Below are 23191 nucleotides of genomic sequence, written 5' to 3' on the forward strand. Positions count from 1 at the left end.
ATGATTCGCAGCCAATCTGCATATAACTCTCAGGTAAGGATAATCACACAATGCAGGCAGACCTTCACCTCCACCCAGTGAGTGATGACAACAAGTGAGTGCTCACCTGGGGAGGTAGACCTACAGAGCTAGGTGAAATGCGCTTTTCCCCTTCTTAATGGGGAAGGGAAGCCCATGCACAGAAAAGGCGATAAGGTCTCCTCAGATCACAGGTACCAGTATAAATCAATGATATAAACAGTACAGGCATTAGGTATTGCTGGATCAGACCAGCAGGGCAAATGGCAGCAAAGCGATAAAAAAACCTGTTCGTCCGGCTCAGCTCAGTGCAGTGACATCAGAAGCTCTGCCCTACTGTTTATTTAATTGATCATTGTTTATATCCTTGTTTGATAGCTAGATTCCTATTGGCTATTTTTGCAATAGCAAACTAGCTATTGCGTCCACCCTCTGCTGCTGCCAATCAGCAGAGTGGGACCTCCAGTTCTCCATCAGGTCCACTTCTAGTGATTGACAGCAGCAGAGGGCGGGTGCAATAGCTAGTTTGCTATTGGCTATTGCAAAGTGAAATAGCCAATAAGAATCTAACTATGCATTCCTATGGGTTTTTAAAAAAAATTCTGATGGCGTACATAACGCGGTTATATCTGCTCAGTTAAGCAGGCACTCCCCCACCCCCCCACATGGTGCTGCAATAATGTATTGCTGGGGTAGTGGTAGTTGTAGTCCTCTATAGCTGATGGTACATTGTGCTGTATATGTACACACTGTATGTATAATGTACTATTGCTGGCATTTGTTGTATTCCTATATAGCTGGTGGTATTCTGCATAGCTCCCTATAATCATTATACTGCACAATGCAGAATACTGCCAGCTATATAGGACTACAAATCCTAGCAATAATAAATTATATGGCGCAATGGAGAATAACGCCATCTATAAAGGAATACATCAGATCCCAGCAATAATACATTACATACAGCGCAATGCAGAATAACACCAGCTACAGAGGACTACACATCCCAGCAATAGAACATTATAGTATAATGTTCTATTGCTGGGATTATAGTATAATGTTCTATTACTGGGATTATAGTATAATGTACTACTGCTGCGATTTGTTGTATTCCTCTATAGCTGGTGTTGTTCTGCGTTGCGCCGTATAATCATTATACAGCACACTGCAGAATACCAGCAGCTACAGAGGACTACAAATCCCAGCAATAATAAATTCTACAGCGCAAAACAGAATAACACCAGCTACAGAAGACTACAAATCCCAGCAATAGAGCATTATAGTATAATGGACTATTGCTGCGATTTGTTGTATTCCTCTGGGATTCGTTGTCTCCTTTTAGCAGTGGTTCTCAACCTGCGGGTTGCTGCGTGATTTCTGCTGTGCTAGGTGAGAGTCCTCCTCCGCCCTCTCCTAGTGCAGCAGTGTCCGTTCTCCTGCCACGCCGCTAGATGTCGCTGAAGCAGCCTCGTCATCCCTAAATTTTACCGCTGGGGGTCACCACAACTTGGCAAATGTTATCAAGGGGTCCCGGCCCTAGAAAGGTTGAGAACCCCTGCTCTAGTGGATACAGATATTTATATAAAATGTTATGTGCTTGTATGTAGGGCTGCAACTAATGATTATTTTCATAAATCGATTAGTTGAAATAAATACCAATTTAAACACAAATGCAGTGTTACAAACATAAAGTTTACTTTAGAATAAAATTTGAGTGCACAATTTTTTTGCAATCACACTGCACTGGAACACATAGCATTGCGATACCGTGCGTTCCACTGTGGGTGAGAGGCGCGTTTGGGGTGCCATTGAAATTAATGGCACTGTGACGTATCTCCCGCAGCAGAATTTGTTAGGCTGAAACGGAAAATGACTTTTCCCACATTTTATCATTTTGTTTTTTTTAATAATTGTACTGTAAGCACATGGCGCTTGAATATCTTCAGCCAGGGAATGACAGATGCCAGTGGCAAGATTCTGCAGATGGCAGCTGAATGTAAACAAAGCAGGTAGTGGGCTGGTGCAATAGCCAGTCTGCTATTGGCTATTTCAAATTGTAATAGCCAATAGCAGGCTGGCTATTGCACCCGCCCACTTCTTGTTGTGTCCACCTTCCAGAGCGTTGAGGAGAGAGCTAGGGGATCCAACCAACTAATCGATAATGAGAATAGTAGACAACTATTCTCATAATTGATTACCAATTAGTTGGCAGCAGCACTACTTGTAAGTACACCTGTAGCTATATCATTTTTTGGATATCTATTTATCCCCTCCCCTTTTTTCTCTCTCGTGCTCTTTCTCCATCTCTGTCAGGGCAACAAACAGTTAGCAAAGTAAGGGATACTAGGAGGGAAGGGCTGGAAGAACATTTTACATCTATTCAGGTTAATTGTCAGGGATTGAAAAATGCACTCGTCCTCTTGTCTGTGACCAGAGGACGCCGGAGCCGGACGAGTAGCTTGCCGGCCGTTGTAATTAAACGGCCAGTCTGGAGCTTCTAGGATGGCTGATTCAGGACCGTAGGAAGGGGGAGGCACGGCCCCAAGATTAGAAAGTGTGACCATCCATGGCTGCTGCAGCTCTCTCGCGCCGCCCCGAAGCGATCTTCATGGGACTAGAGGTGCGGGAGAGCTGTTGCCAGCCAGAGGACTGCATTAGCCAGCAGGCAGCCTGGCAGCAGCGCGGCGCGGCAAGGGAGGTGTGGCCGTGAGGAGACTGAAGGTGTTTTGGACTCTGGCATCAATCCTGCCGAAGCAAGGGGGAGGGGGGGGCCCTGCTCACCCTCACTTCTCTCACTTCCCTATACTACCCTGAATGATTACATTAATCACAGACATACAGACATTACACCTCTGACTTAAAATGGGCGCCCCACAGGTGAGACCTTGAGACCCAGGACTGCTGTAGCACAGAATCCCCGCAAGCGTGACCTCTGACGCCCCCCCTGTACCCCGTGCTTCACTGCACACTTATTTCAGTCAGGGAGAGTTTGTCCACGTCAGCACATTATACCATCTGTGCCTTCCTTCTGGCATCTCACAGATCAATACACATACAACATACAACATATACAGGTGGCAGATACAGATTACACAGGTTCTTTATCGGACCTCGGGCAAGTTACCTGTCTTTGCTGACCTCAGGAGCCGATATGAAGACAGAAACAGGCCAAATACGGAGGAAGGAAATACTGGCAAGAAATATGTCTTACCGTATTTCAGAGGTGATCAGTCTCTGCCTCGTCCGTGTGTTGGCTTGTCTCAGTCTCCTCTCGATCGGCTGTCCTTCGGTACAGAACCCGAAGTCCCATCTGGGGTGCCAACTGTTTTGGACTCTGGTCACAAATTTAGATCGGATCAAAAGGTTTCCGTACTTATATCTGCCGCCTGGCCTGATTTTAATATATAGAGTATACTCCGAGAAGAAAACCACGCTGAGACGTTAGTCCAGAGTAAGATACTTCTGTTTTTATTCTTCTGCTTTTCATGGTTTTATGTAAGCAGCTGAACGTGTATATTTAAGCGTAGCATTGCAGAAAAGCATTTTAGTTTATATATTCTAGCTTATCATTGGTTAGATCCATATATGCATAACTTCCTGCCAAGATGTTTATATCTTTCGTCTTGGGTGTTGTCTGAAGAGGAGGCGCCATCTTAGTTCCTATTTCTAGTGCGTACTTCGGATATGACGGGGAGCGGGTGCTTGAGCACCAATTTCTGAGTAAGGTTATGAGTAAGGCAAACGAGCAGAAAGCAAATTAACATATATATCTATATATCTATCAATTGATCTATTGAGATAGGCATTTTGTCATAATCATACTTAATCACTTCCATTACGAAGGTGGTCCCGAGGGCCAGTCCAGATGATGTCAGGTGGGGGCTTGTAAAAAAACTTGTGCGTATCCTGTCAGTGGCGCTGCGAGGCTATAGTCTGGTCATGCTGACTGGTGACATTTTTGACTGGCTGGTGAGACATCCTAAAATTTTTCAAGCCCTGTTTATTGGCAACAGATCAGTTACATGATTGGGTATAAAAAGAGGATCTCAGATTGTCAGTGTCTCAGAAGTAAAGATGGGCAGAGGTTCACCAATGTTCCTCAATGTAATATTGCAAAGTCTTTTAAATATATCTTCATCTACGGTACATAATAGCATGAAAAGATTACGAGAATCTGGAGAAATCTCTGTGTGCAGGGGACAAAGCCGAAACGCAATATTGGATGCCTGTGATCTTTGGGCCCTCTGATGGTACTGCATTAAAAAGCAGGCATGATTCTGTGAAAGACATCACTGCATGGGCTCAGGAATACTTTCAAAATTCCCTGCTAAAGCTCTATCATGCAAAGCCATATCTGAACATGATCCAGAAATCCCACTGTCTTTTCTAGGCCAAAGCTCATTTAAAATGGTCTGTTGCAAAGTGGAAAACTTTTCTGTGGTCAGATTAATCGAAATTTCACATTAGACTGCTGCCATTTTTCTGTGGCCAAAAAGCCACACCATAGACGTGAAAAAAGGCTAGGTGACTCAACTATGCATGGAAACATAGGAACTGAGGTGCAGAAAAATGTCAGCAGGTGCCCTGGACTGATGAAATTTGCTTGCTGAAGAGCTGGAGAACGGTACAATGAGTGTCTGCAGGCAACAGTGAAGCATGGTGGAGGTTCCTTGCAAGTCTAGGGCTGCATTTCTGTCAATGGAGTTGGAGATTTGGTCAGGATCAATGGTGTCCTCGATGCTGAGAAATACAAGCAGATACTTATCCATCATGCCATACCATCAGGGAGGCGTGTGATTGGCCCCAGATTTTTTCTGCAGCAGGACAACGACCCCAGCCAATGTCATTAAGAACTACCTTCAGCATAAAGAACAAGGAGTCCTGACCGTAATGGTTTGGTCCTCACAGAGCCCTGATCTCAACATCATGGAGTCTGTCTGGGATTACAAGAAGAGACAGAAAAATCTGAGGCAGCCTACATCCTAGTTCTCCAAGATGTTTTGAAATGACCTACCTGCCAAGTTCCTTCAAAAACTGTGTGCAAGTGTACCGAGAAAAAATAATGCTGTTTTGAAGGCAAAAGGCGGTCACACCAAATATTGATTTGATTTGGATATCTCCTTCTGTTCATTTACTTGGTTTTACTGGAACTGGGAGATTTCAAGGTGATTCAGGAGGGAAGAAAGCTCCAGTCCTGGCTCCAGGGTTTAGCAGTGACCAACACCTAATGATTGCACAGGTGTGCACAGCCCTTAAGGAAAGGATGCTGGCTAGGGGAATTGGCTCCTGTTTGGTAATAGGAAAAAACCGTGTTCAGGGGTCAGGAGGACTCCCCCCAGAAGTCAGAGAGGAGTCAAGTGAGTTCCTCCTGGAAAATTGGAACAGACTATGTTCTGGAGTCAGGAGGGCTCCCCCAGAAGTCAAAGTGGAGTCAGGTGGTGTGTGTGTGTGTGCAGGAGGCACACGACGACAAGCCAGGGAGGCTGCGGAGAACTGGTGAGGCTAGGAGAGCCGTGAGCCTGAAAATGTCCCCAAATATATATATATTCTTCTACTTCTGAAAAAATATCTATACCTGATCAGTTAAATATTATGAAATAATTTTACTAAATGTTATTGCGTGATGCCATTTGTTTTGGAACTCAGACAGGGATTCCAATAACGTGCTACTCTTGCACCCATTTCTTGCTTCCAAGTGCTGAATGGAAAGGTGTTCTTGCTCTAAAATTATAGCTAGTTGTGAATTCAACTAGAAATGTAACTTTTACACTCGCCAAGAAACTGCAGTGTTTATTCATATTAAACTGCAGAGGTTCATAGGAACGTATTGAAGACCATTTAGAACATCCCTACCCTTCATCAAGTTCTCAGACCTATAGAATTTTTTTCTCTTTTTCCTTACAAAAAAAGCTGCCCTTGCATCTAACTGGTTAGAAAAGTTATGATCTTCCTATCTGTTTGCATAATTTAGCCTTATTATGCATTGGTAGTGTTTCTGTAAAAATATGTTCCATATTTGCTTTCCGAATAATACGTTTATTTAAAAATCTACTGGATGATTTCGGTTGACTAATATTTAATAAATGTATTCAAGAAAAGTTATGCTTGTACATACAGTACGTGTGCTTTTTCTTGTTTCATTTTTGTCAGAATTATTTTGCTTGGTATTATAAATGCTGAAATCGTCAAAAAGCAATACACACTTTTGCAATGTGAGTAATATATTAATACAAATTGCCAGAGTATAAATTGTATTACCAGCATACTTATTCTTCGCTGCAGGCAGGGAACAAATGCTTTGGGACTATAACATCCAAATCATATTTTAGTTTAGATTAGGTCTGCAGCTACATTGTCTTATGCAGTATAGATGTCGACCCAATTTGTCTTGAATTACTATTTAACATAAATTGTGGAGTTTTTCTATTTTCATTTCTGGTCGAGACTTTAGATTCCATATTAGATCATTTATAGGCAGTCATAAAAATTTTATTGCTCTGTATAAATAACCTTGCCATTTCATTGTCTTTTTAATTTTTAAATTTAAACTTAACATTTAATGTGAATAAACTTGAACTTAAAATGTATGCAACTGGGAGGATTTACTGATCGAAAGGCATGAACGGCATTTTAGCGTACATCGGTATACTTTGGTTCATTCTGTTTTATTCTTAGCTTTTTATTTAGCTCGTGTTTTTATTCTTCTGTTCCTCACAGTTGCTTGGCCGACACATTTTTGCACTAAATTTAGCAAGATCCCAAAAATGTGACCTTCAATATGACCTTTTGCAAATTGAAGGAGGAAGGCTTCTATTGTCATTTGTCTGGGGCTGTACTTATATTATTCATATAATTAGTAAGACTTCTGTTACCACATAGTGGATATTTAAGGCAGTGAACTTGTTCCAAAAACGTAGATGATTCAACCCCTGCACTTTTATGTGTTAAAATGTGAAATGTCTGCAGAATTGGTTGAATATTTAAACTTTCACTTTGTAACAAAATAAATATAGATTGCCACATTTAGTCTTTTTTTTTGGACTCTAAAAAGCTAGGAAACCCAACGTGAGTCCAGGCAAATCTATTAGACACAGATGAATGTAGCTCTCTATTCAGTAATTAATCATTTAAATGTATTTATTTTTAAATACAAGTGATAAGTGCCTGACTTTGACTTGATATCAGCCTATTGTAATACTTGTACAGCAAAGCTCAGATTGTGGGGGGAGGAGAAGAAGCCAATCAGTTGTGCTTTAGGGCCCTTCCGCATCAGTTAGTGTGTTCCAACGCGGTTAGCTGCTGGAACACACTGTGTTGCATCCCGGCACGCCCATCCCCGATCGCCTGCACCAGAATGCGTGGCAAAACAATGCCTGCGTTACGGTCTTATGTGATCTGAAAAAATGCTGCAAGCACTATTTTTTTCAGATTGCACTGGACCGGAATGCAGGCAATGTTTTGCCACGTTTTTTGGTGCCAGCGATCCCACTGCGTGCGGGGCTGCTGTGCCATTGACGCCAATGCACTGCCTAGCACCCAACCTCCCCTGAACGCAGGAAGCCTGCCAGGATGCAATACAGTGTGTTCCAGCAGCTAACTGTGCTGGAATGCACCGTAACTCATGTGAAAGGTCTCCAAGTGCAAAGGACCATAACGATGAGCGGAAATGCAGAGTAACCAAGAGATGAGCTCATCAGCATGCTTCTTCTCCTTTCACTGTCCAGTTACAAGCATGGAGAAAAACAAGACCTGTTTTACTTAACTGCAGCAGAGAAAAATTAGTTCGTCTTCCTTGCCAGACAGGGCTGTTCTTTGTGGCAGAACTGTATAAATCTCAGATCTGGATGGACAAAAATTCAAATCCTTTGGCAGGAAAACAGCCCACTTATATATATATATATATTTATCTTTGCATTTGGCTGTTTGCTTGATGTTCAGCTTTAAAGCAGAACTCCGGGCCAATCAAATCTTAAATCAAATCTTAAATCAAATCTTAAATCAAATCTTAAATCAAATCTTAGTGCAGGTGTAACCCCACTGCAAGGGTTAAGTGTTTTTGTTTAGGGAGCTACAATAAAGTTATACTACCCCAAACCATGATTCTGGCTTCCTCTTAGACCACTCCCTTCAGTCTCGCTCCCCCTTGAGTCATCATGTTTTATACAGTGTATAGAATGTGAGGATGCCGAGGAACATACCATCACTGGAGCAGAGTAGGAGACAGGCTGGACGGAGTTGTCCAGCAGCCAGCCGAGATCGTGGTTTGGCCCAGTATAACTTTATTTTAGCTCCCTAGGCAAAATTTACCACTTAACCATTGCAGTGTGGGGGTAGCCCCTCTGCAAGGGTTAAGATTTGATTTACCTGGAGTTCTACTTTAAAGAGAAATTCTACTGCACTAAAAGTAGATCTGAGATTTGAAAATTGATGGAGACAGCAGCATCTTCATAGGCAGCTGTGAAATCTTATCTTGCATTTCACTATTGAGCCTGTTGTGCTGCCACTGTCAATGTCCCTGTGCACTACGCATAGCAGTGGGACTTTAACAAATGTGTTCTGCCTGGCTTTAGATTAAACACTATTGATTTTCAATGCAACACATATTCAGTGCATTTGTAGTTTTCGAAGTGTAGCCACCGTGGCTCAAGCAGGAGTCTCTTAGAAAATGTAGTGCTCCCTGGCTGTATCCTTCCAGTGCTTAAACCTGATAAGATTGACTGCTTTTGCCTGCTACAAGGGAAATAAGAGGGGAGAGCTGGAAGGGCCAGGATATGAATAGGGGTTTTGTTGCCAGTGGTACATGGTGGGGAAGGATATAAATATTTGGTAATATTTTTGGCAGAGGTCTTTTGTCACACAGGGCCTAGAGAGGGTCATCCAGAGTTTCCCCTGGTACAAGAAGAGCTTTACTCAATTTGGAGTGTCGGGGAGAAATGCTCCTGGAGAGGTCTTGGAAAGCTGTTTGATGCTGGCGCTGGTAACTCACTTGGGTGAATTGATAGAGCCCTCTACTCTACAGTTTATAGCCCCTTATTCTGTAAGGCTGGTGGTGGAGTCTGTAATCTGTGTGGAGTGTCTGTGTTTTTAAATAAGAATACAAGACAAGCAAAAATAATTCTTTGTGAGAGAGCATAACCAGTTTGAAACAGTAGAATATTAATCTCGTAACAGTTTTACAGTTAATAGGAGTAGACTAGAGACCTGTCTGACGTCAAGGAAGATTGCTGGAAATTGTCATCCAATATTTTAGCAAAGTTCAGATTACATAGTTGTTGGTAAATCTAATGGAAATTGCACAATACGATTGTGCAAAGTGTGGCCAATGTTAGACAATTTTTGTTAGTTGAAATCATGTTTAATATTCCAGTGGTACTGAAATGTCAACATACAGTATTTATATCCCTGTGTACCTATGCAGTCATATTTGGAGCAGGGACGCTAATCAAACATATTGTAGCAAAAGCCCAAAACTTTTCGAGCCTCTTTCTGTTTTGTATATCTGTTAAAGCTGACCCCTGGTAAATATAAAAGACAGATTTAATGCAGTTTTGTATTAATGAATACACCCTCAAATGTATTTTGAATGCTGGTAGGGTAGGTGCTAGAATTTGGCTTAGCATCAGCTTCTTGCTGCGCCTGTACAGCAGAACTCAGACTGAGTGATGTAACCAGTCAGTTGTGCTGCAGTGAAAAGTGCTTGCTAATAGGAGGAGAGTGGAGAGGAGCTCATCAGTGTGCTTCTCCTCGTCTCCAATCACAGGAGGAGAACTGAACGTGTTATTGAACTGCTCTGAAGGAAGGTCAGGTCTCCTTGCAGAAAGGGCTGTGTGGTGTGACAGAGCTGTATAACTTTTAGAAATGTGTGGACAGAAAATAAATCCTTTGGCAAGTAAAACAGCCCCCCTTTATATGTGTTTTATTTGTATTCAGCTCTTTGCCTGGAGTAGTTCTTTTAAAGCAAACATAAAAACAATCACTAAAATCTTTAACATAATATTGTAATGTCAAACTTTTTATTTAATCTGTTTAAATCTATAGCTTTTATTAAAATAAATCCTGCATGACAGCACTTCCTGTTATGGAGTGACAGCGCTCTGTCCATGTCTCCCAGTTGTTCTCCTGTGTAGTCACATGTGCTTCTTGTGGAGACTATAAGCAGCCTTGCCAACACTGATTTGGTCTGTTGTTGTCACTATCACTAAGACATCCTAACAAATGACATGCAGCCATCGCTGGAAGGAGTGCTCATAGCCTTCTAAGATTGTGGAGGAGATTAGCAGCCTTGAGATGCATCAATACCTGAAAATAAAAGTAAATACAAGTATTGAAGAGGGAAAGGGAAAAAAATAGACATAGTTTATGATAGACCATACTTAAGCAAACTAAACATCATCCAATTTGGCTTTATATTATTTTTAATGAATCACCCCAACAACTGTTTAGACAAAGGATTACTATTTGGAAATGATCTAACATTTTTAGTTGTGTGTGAATGGATTCTGCGGAAATAATGTGCTTTCTTAACTACTTTAGGACCCTCTACTTCTGTAAATATCTCACTGGGTCCCTTTTTGAAGTCCTGATGTGTAAGCAAGAGCCAGTGGGCTATAATCTAAAGTAGAAAATTCAACAGGACATTATCGGTGGCAGGTATAGAGCATCAGACACATATTCGTGAATTTTTAAAGCAGACCAGACTTACAATACAAGTATAAATCGCAAGTTGTGATAAACAAAATTAAAATGAATCATCAGAAGAGTGATATAGACCAGGGATTCAACAGTAGTCAGTCCTTGGCTGCCACACATTTTATAAAATAAGTTTGTGGTAAAGGATAACTTCTGAAAATGTGTTTTTGGAAGATTGTGATTACCAATATAGTAAGTTGGGACCAATGCAGAAACAGCTGACCATTGCCACCAGTCATAGGTCCTAAGAAGTCGTAGAAAGACAGGTCCATGGGGTTCATCTGAAAATAAAAAATATTGCCCTATTAGAACCTGAAACCTGCAGCTGATTCAGTGGAAGTTTTCTCTAACAAGAAAACAATTTATTATCCCCAAAGACAATCAGATGCCTACCAGTTCTTGGTTCTTACAATAATTTGTAGCTGTTTTTATATTCTGTGCTTTTAGAAGCACACCATCCCTTTTTAAGCAATCTACTAAGTTGTCTAGAACAATTTATTTTTAATTAAATTAAAAATAGTCTACATTTTCTCAGCTCTTACTGTAAGACATTCTTTGTATGTACAGGGTAAACCTCTTTTCCCCAGTAGCTAACGGTGCTCTTGTGTCTTTTGGATGGACTTGATCATTAACTACTTTCAAGTGAGAACCCCACCACCACCATGGCAGGGATCCTGTCATTGTGTTAGCACCACCGCATACCTATTTTGTGCAATTGCTAACACTTAAATATTCTGTGAATACTACCTAGAGGTGTTAATTATATGCTTTTGGCTAATCTTTAAATTAACCTTCATTTATTTGCCTTTACATACCCCTGCAAACTATTTAGTTTAGTAATTCCATTGTAATTTTACTAAGTTAACATGAAACACCACTGAAAGCATCTATTAGCTTTATACACTAAATTAATCTTGTGTCACCTATATTTAGATTTTTTTTTTTTTTGTTAAAAGTGCTTTGTGAAAAAATTAGAAATGGTATAGACTTACTTTTCCAGCTGTTTATAATTAAAGATTATCCACAATAATAATGCACATTATTAAGAGCCTTCTTGTAGTCAAATGCGGGTTTTGCATGCAGGAAGTAACTTGAAAAAAGCAGTTCATGTTAACTCAATTTCCAGGTTTGGTAGATTTGTTTGTGTGTTTTTTTTGTTTTTTTATTTCGTGTAGTCAGATCTAATATTTCACTTCACAAGGACGAGATTATTTTGTAAACCGATTCTCTCTTACTAGTTTGATCACAGTGGCTTGTTCCATTTGTACATTTCAAAATAGTATGAAGCTTTTTATTTGTATTACTTTTGAGCATTATTCTTTATACCTGGTCTGCACAATCTACAGGGCTTATCAGGTTGGAAAACTCACACAATAAAACCAGAGAAGGACTTTGCTTGCAAAAGTTGCATCTTCTGTTTAAATTTTGTTTGTTCTTCGTGAACCAATGCAGGTACCCTGTTGTCTTTTAGATGAGTTTCTAGTACCTAGGTTAGACCCTGGATCCTAGGCCCAGACTGTGTACAGGGCTTGACTTTTTTTTTCCCCATGTCAGCATTAGACTCTGCGCACCTCCAACACCAAGGGCTTTATTTATAGGACACTCGCACACCCAGATCGCACTGACAAGTATAGGAATCTCCATCATATATATACATTTCCATTATTTTTGTAAATGAAGCCCCAAGTCCTGGGGCTTATTCACACCAATCATGTTGCAGTATTTAGGGCTGCAACTAATGATTGTTTTCATAATCTATTAGTTGGTCTATTATTGTTTTGATCAATTGGATACAAATAATTAAATACCGTTCTTCATTTTAACTAAAATGCAGTTACAAAAGAATAAAACTGCATGCACAATATTTTGAAATCACTGCACTGGAAGGCACGGCATTGCGGTACCTCGCATTCCAGTGTGGGTGATCACACTGCGGGTGGGAGACGCTTTTACTGTGCCATTGCAATGAATGGCACTGCCGAAACCGAAAATGACAACTATTCTTATTATCGATTTAGTTGGTTGCAGCCCTAGGAGTAATACACAATAACACGTTTCCGATGCTGGATTTGTTTAATTTTCATGACAAGCTTGACCTTAATGTTTGACCTTTTGTTTGTTTGGTTTTTTTTCCATATAATTTTTTTATTAAATTATAAACATACAAGGGAACTTTATACTGAGTTCTCAACGATTAGTATCTTTCCATTAAAATCCATTATTAGCACTTGACAAGTTTACATAGTTATGCAAGCAAAAAGGCAGTTCCAGATGGCAGCAATTATCCAAGCATTACAATGTACTGAATTGTTACATACAATATAGAATATAGGCATGTGCATCGTAATAATCTTTGTAGCTTCCACTCTTATCAACCTACTAATGTTTAGGCCAAGTAAGCCGTATAGTCGCAACAAGCGTATTGAAGATTCTAGATGTAAACTTCGAGGGGGAGGCCCATTCTATGAGTATCGGGCTCTCAATCGATAAAAGATTCTTGGCACAAAAGTTTGCTAATATTAATAAAAATAAATGTATAGTTTAATTATGTACAGTATGTGGATGGAGATATATTTGCACCTTGCATATGCAGGCTCTGCTCCTGGTTTGAAAGGCTACATATTGGTTCTGCTTTGCTGTTCCTACTATGCAAGTCTTTGAATCGGTTGACTTTTTTGAAAGCAAATACACTGATATCTGACTGATATCTTATTTCAACACCTGTTAAACAAAGGTTTGGGTGTGATTGCAATAAAATTAAAAGAACTCTCTTTGTCTAATAAAAATATGGAAGTGCAAGCAAATAAAATGTCACAATCACATAAAAAATGACTTCAAATCAAATTAAGAATGTGATTAGTCTGCTGTAACTAGATGACAGTCTTTAGCAATGTTTTGTAACTTCACAGTTTGAAAAATTCTAATGTAACACATCCCCAGTTATTAGTATGTCTGTTTCTTCTAAGTTGCATCTCTCTTTCTAGCACGACGGTCTTTTGTAACTTGTAGTTTTCTGATATGTTGCAGTGTCATGTAATATGACAGCTGTATTATAATTTTACATTCTCTAATAACATGGCTTTGGGTTTGGGGTTAAGTTGCAGGTACAGACTCGGAGTTGAGTCAGGTTATAGTTTCTAAAGTAGGTTGCTGGTACAAGCACAGAACAGGCCCATGCAGGCCTCTAATTATAGGTCTCAAGAACAAATGTAAAAATATACACGGAATATGTAAATGCTATCTTTTAATGGTACACTAAGGGACACAGGAGTATTCAGCTACTTTGGAGTTATGCAGCTGCCTTCAGAAGATTGGACACTGGCAAACAGAGCTGTAAGATAGTCCAGTATAACCCCTCCTACTTCCAGGATATCTTTATTTTCTGCTAGTGTTGCAGGGGAACAGAGGTATTCTTTCTGTTTTGAGGACTGCAAAGTATGTCAAGACCAGAGCTCTGCCCTAGGTGACCCTAGGTGTGCTTTAATTTGGTTGTTGAACCCCTTAAGGGTCCTGACACTGGCTGCAACATTTTTTTTTAACAGTATGCTGCTACAATTTTGATTGCGTGCTGGTGATGGTAGAAAGTGCAGCCCTGTTTTGAATTTGATGCCATTGTGCTGCGCCAGATTTTCATTATGGGTCTGACACCGGCTGCAACAATTTCGATCACATACTGGTGGTAGGAGGAGACTATTTCAAGTTTGATGCCACCAGGCTTCTGCTTCTGTACCCCTACTGAGTCTGCAAAGCCTTCTTCCTGGTTGTAACACTGTGCATGCACTCACGATTTCCACAGCGTGCACAGAACTGCTCAGCTTCTTCTTCCATCTGTTCAGCAACACTGGCACCTAAATCCTCTGGGAGGTTTACTTCTGCTGCCTCCAGCGATGAGTTACAGACTGCATTAGCCCTCCCTGCTCTTGCAGAGGTGTTGTGAGTACCCCTTGTGTGATTTCCTCACTTGCACACCTAATTTGGCGGATCATAAGCACAAGGGCTGTGGTTGTGAGGGCCTTGCCAGCATGTGATCCACTAGCAGGTCCACAGGGGCACCTGTAGTGTGCCATCTAATGCACCTGACAACGATAGGTCAGGCCACTGTCCCCTGCCTGAGTGGCAACACATTTCAGCCATATTTGTTGACTCAGGGGCTGAAAGCGTGCATCTCCACCTTAAGTGTCCATCTCTGAGTTCCCTCTGGCTATTGCTGCTTCTGCACAGTAAGCTGAGGATGAAGGGGAATGTGCCTTATCTGTGTTTGATGACCTAATACATGAGTAGTCTCCGTTTTCTGACATTGCTCCAAAACTTAAGCATACCATTTTACCCCTTATTAATGTTGTCGCCCGGAACAGCGTACAACGGCCATACCAAGGTTACTAGCCTGAGTTCCCTTGAAAGCTCTCAGGTTGTTAAAACCGCATCTGTACACTCACTTTTCCAACCTATTTTGTACACTGATTTGCCTAATCCTGAAATGAACTTTACCTCTCCCAAGCGTTTTTTTGCCAGGATTCAGCAGACATTTAATGTATGATTAAGAAAATAGGAGATTTGTCTTGCCTATAAAATCCTTTTCTTGGAGTATATATTTAAAGAAAAATTCCACCGTTTTGAAAAAGAAAAAAAATGCACACTTCTTTATAAAAGAAAAAATGTGCATTTACTTTTTTTTTACATTGGAGCCAGTAAAGCATTGCAAGCATAATCAGTGTAATGCAGTGCTCTGCCTCCTGTAGACTTTTCTTCCCTTCTATGTCCATACCATGCTCTGCACACACAGCTACATCATCCATTCATAGGTCATTTGACAGGATATGTGAATAGAGAAACTACCAGGTCCTGTCAGCTACCGCGGCACAGAGACTAGTAGTTCTCAATGGAATACACATGTCGTGACACCACTTCATTTTTAGATCATTGAGAACTACTTGTTCTCTAGTAGCCATTAGTGCGGTGGCTGACAGAACTTAGGATCTGTGAATGGAGAAACTACTATAAAATGATATGTATATGGATGCCATGGCTGTGTGGGTGGTGCCACGCACAACCGCGCCAAATCTAAAATGTACAGAATCCTGTGAGGAGAAGAACCCACAATTCAGGTAAGTGTGGGACCAGAGGGGGGTTGTGATCTGTCTACAGGTGAAACTCGAATAATTAGAATATGCTGCAAAGTTCATTTATTTCACTAATGCAACTTAAAAGGGGAAACTAATATACGAGATAGACTCATTACATGCAAAGCAAGATAGTTCAAGCCGTGATTTGTCATCATTGTGATGATTATGGCTTACAGCTCATGAAAACCCCAAGAACCCCAAATCCACAACCTCAAAAAAGTAGATTATTACATGCAATCAATAAAACAAGGATTGTGCATAGAACAATATCGGACCTCTGAAAAGTAAAAGCATGCATATGTACTCAGTACTTGGTTTGGGCCCCTTTTGCAGCACTTACTGCAATTACTTTTGCACGATATTCTAATTATTCGAGTTTCACCTGTATATGTTTCATTTTGAACCCTAAATTTGGGTGTAACATGAAACATGGTCAATAAAGTAAAGCTTTTAAGGGACACTGGTCCCTCCCCTCTTTTTGTGGTCCACTTCTACTATGTCTTGTTACAAGAGTAGTAGTAGAAGTGGAAGGTAGCTGCATAACCCCTATGTCCATGAATACTCCTGTGTTCTTTTAATGTGCTCCAAGAAAAGGACTCTACAGGTAAGACAAAAATCCTATGTTGTAGCTACTTTGAATAAGGAAACATGTCATTTCATTCTACTTCTCTCTTCGCATTCTGCAGAATCCTTTTAAGTTACATCATGTGTTGCTCTAAAAATCACTTCATAGTTATCATCTGTTTTGTAGCTCAACGGTGCATTTGAATGAGCAAGATTTGGCAATGTGATTATTATATGGTTTAATTATTAAAGGTAAATGTACATTTGTGAAACAAATAGAAGAATGTTACGCTGAGGAAGATAAGTAAACAAACCATTCTGTAAGGTTTAATTGTACGTCCGGAACTGTACAAACCCGTTTTAAGTTTCTGTTTTATAAGTTTCTTTTTTTTTTCCACACAACTTTCACTGAGGATTAATACATTTCCCAATGCAATCCTATTAGAAAAATGTGTGACTCATTAGTGAAAGTTGTGTAAATCTGTGAAAAAAAAAAAAAGTATAAATGGACCTTTTTAGTCTTTTTATGTAATGCATGTTATAGTTTTTTTGTGTTTTTTCTGCATTGTCTTCAGTTGATTTTAGTTCTGTTTGTACCCTTTTAGGTAATCTACTGCTCGTTTGGTGGAACCTCAAAAGGGTTACACTTCAACAACTTGATAGTGGGTCTTGTTCTTCTCACCAGAGGTCGGGATGAAGAGAAGGCTAAATGTAAGTATGGATCAAGCCACCTGTTCATCATAAGCACACACGGTGGTGATGAAACTGTAGCAATCTGTTGTGTTTGATTACCCCTATGTCAGCTGTGAATTTTTATGTAGGGGTCATGTCATCTGTTATCAACAGCCATCTAGAATGAGTCATGTGATTTATCATAAAAAGCAACAGCTTCTGCAGAAGCAAAACCATGCATTTTTTCTTCCCCATAAAGCAGACCTTAAAATACACTGCCTGGCCAAAAAAAAGTCACCACCTGGATTTAGCTAAGCAGATAGGTAAGAGCATTCCATTGGATAATTACCGCAGTGATTAATATGTTTCAGCTGGCAACAAGGTTTTTTTTTAACCCTAACTGATGCAGTGACTAGCTTCTCATTTCTTAAACAACCAAGTCAGAAGACATAACCTGTGGTCGTGGAATAGATGTAACTGTTTCAGAAGGGTCAACTTATTGGTAAGCATCAAACTAAGAAAACAAGGAGTTTGCTGAAACTACTAAAACTGGGTTAAGAACTGTCCAACACATTAATAAACCTGGAAGGAAAGTGGTGAAACATCAACTTCGAGGAAGAAATGTGGTTGGAAACAAATCTTAAATGATCGTGATTAAAGTTCATTTGGTGAAACCAAATCAAAACAAATCAATAGTAGGACTCATGGCTATGTTTTAATAGTGAAAGTAAAAGCATATCCACATGCGCAATGCGAAGAGAACTTGGGGGATTGGGACAAAACAGCTGTGTAGCCTTAAGAAAACAACTCATCAGTGAGGCTAATAGACTGGGTGAGTCCAAAATTACCCTGTTCCAGAGTGATGGGCACATTAGGGTAAGAAGAGAGATGGCTGAAGTAATGCACCCATCATGCCTAGTCCCTACCGTCTAGGTTCAGCAATGTTATGAGCTCAAAAAATTAGGGCAGCTTCCTACCTTAATATAAACTGAATGACTAGGTTTTTCCTTCATCTTTCTTTCCTGCTGGCATGGGCATATTCCAAGATGACAATGCCAGGATTCATTGGGCTCTAATTGTAAAAGAGTGGTTCAGGGAGGATGAGACATCATTGTCACACCTGGAGAGTCCAGACCTTAATCCCATTTAGAATCTTTGGGATGTGCTGGAGAAGACTTTACACACTGGTCCAACTCTTCCATCATCACTACAATAAAAAAAATAAAAAATCCAGGTCAGTGATTTAGATGTAGAAGGGCCCATTTACACCAGAACATTGCACTAAGTGCACATTACTGTGCATTTAGTGCACGCTATAGCACAGCGCACTTGGTGTGTGGTACAATGAATGGCAATGCAATGCAAAGCTTGGAATTATATTTTTATGCTTGCTATATCTTTTACAGAAGCTTAATTCATAAGGGCCTAACTGCACACAATCACACCAAGAAATGTGGCATTTCACTCACAATTTACACTATTAAAGGAACCTGTAGTTAAAGAAATGGGAAGGTTATGTTGGTTTTCGTGTGTCTGAGAACGCTAGTTGCTTGGCTCTCATATGTATCAAGTGACTCCAGTGCTTTGAGTCTCTGCCTTAGAGCAAGCATGCAGATCGGAAAAGCCAGTGAGGTCTGAACTCCCAATCTACATAATTGTTCTGGCTAAGTGGCTCAGAAACTACTTACCCATTCATTAGTACCCATTATTCTGCATGATAGCCAGGCAGCCAGCAATTTCTGAAGGTGATGTAGGCAATGAAGGTGATGTAGGCAATGGCATCTTCCATATTTCCTCAGTGCAGGTTTTCTTCAAAGAAAAGTTAGTAGAGGGACACAGGAATGTCATTTTTTTGAGCTAAAAAGTGAAATTATGAACAAGTAATGCTATTAAATGTCAAAGTAACAAAACATCCTTTTAATGGAAGTCTGTCATAAGATGTATATAGGCTACTGTTGCTGAACTCCTCCTGAAAATGAAAGGTGTCTTGCTGTCATGCTGCTTATGCTTTGGCTACAGTAGTTTGTCACCCCAAAAGGTATGGGGATATGAAATTCTGTTTTTTGTGCAACTTTCATCTGCTGCATGCCTATCCGTGGCCTGTGAAGTATTTAACCCTTTCATGACCAGGTCAGTGATGACTAAGCCAAATTTGGCTGCATCAGCACGTTGGTTTACTTGACAATAGCTCCATGACTAATTTGCATTTTTTTTACATTTTAGGCTGATAAATTAGCAACAGTGTAAAAGAAGAATACATGTTGTCTGCTTCCCCCCTAATATGTAATACATGTATTCTTTTTTTAATACTGTAAGTATAACTGACGATTACAGTATTAAACCAATGAAAACTGCAACCATCAGGTGCTAGTTAAAGAGTTAATGTAAGATTTCAGCTGGTAGTGCATATTTTTTTAGACATAAATATGCTCTACAAGTGTAAATATGCCACAATAATAACAGTACATATAGGCAACAGACAGTTGAACAATGGTCTTATTGCTGCTGCTAATGCAAATGTGTAAAACACAGGGTTTTATGAAGATTTCTGGCAGGGATGTATTATAGTCATTTATGTATGCATGCTTTTGAACAATGTTTTCATAATTAATTTTTTGTTTTTTGTTTTTAGATATTTTTAGTCTCTTTTCAAATGAGTCCGGTAGCTATGTTATACGGGAGGATATGGAGAGCATGCTTAGCGTTGTGGATGGAGAAGTCCCATTATCCCTTAAGAACTGTTTTGCTGAGGTATGTTTTTAAAATCTTGCATTCATATTTTCTTTTTAACACTGTCAAGAGACCTATGCCCTGCGAGTCAGAATTTCATATGAAACGCAGGTTGTTTTTTTTTATTTTACCAATTTGGTTTAAATTTGAAAACCTCAAAAAAAAAAACATTTTAATGAGTGACATTTTAATCTTAAAAGTGTGTCATTGTGAACAAAAAAACAACAAAAAACTGTGAGAACTCTTGCTTTAAATGTCTGTGAAGGTTCCCATTCATCCAGGTCATGGTATATTTGTAAAAATATAAAAAAAGGCAACTGGACTTGCATCCGACCAGCTTTCTCACTGCAGCATGTGCAAGTGTTTTCTGGGAATAAACATGGTGAATGTTGCTCCAATCAACATAATCTGTTAATCATAGCCAGTATGGGGTCGGAGACCTCATGGAGGTAAGGCGTTGATTGCATTTGTATAACTGGAGCTAGCAGGTGTTATTAACCTGCCCAGAGAGAGGTGTTAAAAAGTGTCTTGCTTTAAATATACTGTATAAGAGGCCTTGGAGAAAATGATATGCTGTAAAGAAGGCAGCGTGGCATATCCATGTGTTTTGCTTTTTTTCAAAGCGACCCTGTTGTAACAAAATAAAATCCATTAATAGGTGTTGGGAGGGATAAACGGGGAGGGGACAGGCACAGCTGGCTCTGGCTTTACAGAAGCAGAGCCAGCTGTCAATCAGGCAGCCGGGTGGATCCTGACAATATTGTCGGGATCCTTGTCGGGTTGCAGCACGGCTCTGTGCTGTCAGCATATAGTGGGCATTAGTAAGTGTACTCCTGTGACCCAAAAGAGAAGCAAAGCCAAAGGTCTGAATGGAGGCTCAATCCCACCCAAAGTTCTACAAAGCCTTTGGGTCCAGGATCCACAACAGGACTCTGAGAAAACAAATAGTTTCTTTTCTCCTTTTATAAGTCATAACGCAAGGAGCACCTCATAATTTATATGTTTTAAGCTTGAAAGGCTCACTGCTGGACCATGCTATACTAGACCACATCAGCATGCTGCAGCTTTACCTGGTTTATCTATTTCGGGTAGTAAAAAAGATGAATTCTCAAGGTTCACTTCAATCGTTTATTTGATCAGTGTATATCAGAGTGTTAGCTGTCATTGTTAAATATGTCTGCCAATACCACTGTTTAGCTAGTTTGCTCAATTGTTTAATGTAAATAGTTGTTAAATTACATTTTCTTTGTTCTTACTGATTGTTCATTTCACCTTGACAGAGCTTTATCTGCTTTGTAAAGAAACATGATGTAGTAATAGTTGAATCAAGAAATTAGAAGGCTGGAAATATGCCCAAAAAGAAATGCATGCGTTTGCCGGTGGAAGGTTGTTTGCTTCAAACTCCCTGATTTTTCTGCTTTCATTTTATGTATATATACATTACAAAATTAACAAGTGATTGGTAAACATAACAAATGAGTATTCTTTCTTAATTATTGAGGGATACAAAGGTTCAGAGACATTTGGGTATACAGAAGAATTTGGAAACTCCTAAACAAATAACAGTGACCAGCTCAGTATAACCCCTCCTTCTTCCAGCATGCACAGTTGTTGGAGAGATTGCCCCTCTCTTTTGCGTTGGTGTAGTATCTGGCGTGTTGTTGATGGCTTGGGTTTTTGTGAATGATGGCGTACCTTTACAGCCGCTTTCATTCAGCAGCTCGGTATAACCCCTCCTACTTCCAGCATACACAGTTGTTGGAGTTTGCCTCTCTCTCTCTCTCTCTCGCACCTTTGCAGCTGCCTTCAGTCACAATAACACAGGTTGACAGCTACAACTATACTCTCTCTCCTCTGAAATAGCTGACCGCTGGGTTTGGGCTTAGTCTTTGTCTTTGTCTTCACTGCAATGAAGCCTTCAGAGGAGAGCAAAGGAGACATAGGGCTAAAATATTACATGGAGGGGTGGAGAGTGGTGGTAGTGGGTTTTGACGTGAGCTCTAGTGCTGGCTGTACCTCCCCTCTGTGGTTTTATTTCTAAACCCTTGCACTGATTTGACTCTGGTGCATTGGTCCCCTCGGGGATTTAACAAACATTTTTATAAATTGAGATATTTTTCTTTAATTTCAGCCCGAAGAGACCTAGGTATTTTTAAAATCGGGAAGCGGAGGTTAGTGGGGGATAATTTAGTACCTTCAAGGTATATCGATGGCTGTTTTGTGTTTAAAACATGTGCTGGATGCTCTTCTTCAGTTGCCCAGTCAATTAATATAAGAATTGCATCAAAGCCATACCTGCCTCCCCCGTAGGCCTTTGCAGAGTGGACAGTTTGTAATAATCCAGATAAAAGAAGAGAATATACTGTGAGATAATATCTCTAAAGAAAGATTTAGGTACTGTAACTGGCATATCAGGCTTTGCTTGATGAAGGGACCCCCCTTGCAGGTTCAGAAACATTGCATTTAATATGTGACATGCCTAGTCTACACAAATAAAGGCAGTAATATTTTTTTAACTAACAACATGCTGGTAATATAGCCACTACTGTAGACATTAAAGACAAAATTCACTTTTTGCCAAAAATCCGTAAATGCACAGATATTAACTGAAGAAATGTTTTTATTGATTATAGGTACCTCCATAAACGTTTGATTTACAAGCTTCAATCTTTGGGCATTGATGAAAGTGTGTACTTGGATAGAGAACTTGCTAAGTGAACGTGTCCAGAGAGTATCAATAATTGCTCATTTTTCAAGTGGTCCTTGGTTGACAGTGTTCTGTCTTGGAGCCATTGCTGTTCAACCTGTTTATCAATGATTTTGGGACTCCTATCAATAGCAATATTACAATTTTTGCTATTGCAATTTTTGCTATACTAAAATTTGTACGGTAGTAAACTCGACAGAAAACATAGAAATATTACAGGAATATTTGGATAAAATAGGGGGTGGACATGTACATGGCAGATGAGGTTTACTATTGAGAAGCGTAAGGTTATGCATTTTGGAGTTAAAAATACGAAAGCGAGCTGCTCATTCATAGTGGGCGTTCCACTGGGGAAATCAGAGGTGGAAAAAGATTTGGGAGTCCTAGTGGACATCTGCCTTAATAACAGCATGCAATGCCAGGCTGCAGCAAATAGGACGAGTAGGGTACTATCATGTATAAAAAAGGGAATGTACTGTAAAGACAAATCCATAATTCTGCCCGTGTACAAAACACTGGTCCAGCCACATCTTGAGTATGCGGTTCAGTTTTGGTACAGAGAAGGGTGACAAGGCTAATAAAGGGGTTAGTTTAGGTCCCCTATGAGGAACGACTGCAAGCATTAAGCTTGTTCACTCTTGAAAAGAGGAGACTGAGAGGGGGCATATTAATGTACAAATTGTTTACT

At 40.0% G+C, this 23191-nt stretch overlaps 1 protein-coding gene across 1 annotated transcript in view; it reads left to right on the forward strand.

Moving 5' to 3' along the window:
- USP32 (ubiquitin specific peptidase 32) overlaps positions 1-23191 on the forward strand; it is a 157231-nt gene that overhangs the window by 62213 nt on the left and 71827 nt on the right. The window contains exons 3-4 of the mRNA XM_018568541.1: positions 17000-17105; positions 19699-19817. Coding sequence (XP_018424043.1) covers positions 17000-17105; positions 19699-19817 — 225 coding nt within the window. The remainder of the gene's footprint in view (positions 1-16999; positions 17106-19698; positions 19818-23191) is intronic.

Source organism: Nanorana parkeri, unplaced genomic scaffold, assembly GCF_000935625.1.
Source record: "Nanorana parkeri isolate BGI_ZX_2015 unplaced genomic scaffold, ASM93562v1 scaffold1204, whole genome shotgun sequence".
Lineage (NCBI taxonomy): Eukaryota > Metazoa > Chordata > Amphibia > Anura > Dicroglossidae > Nanorana > Nanorana parkeri.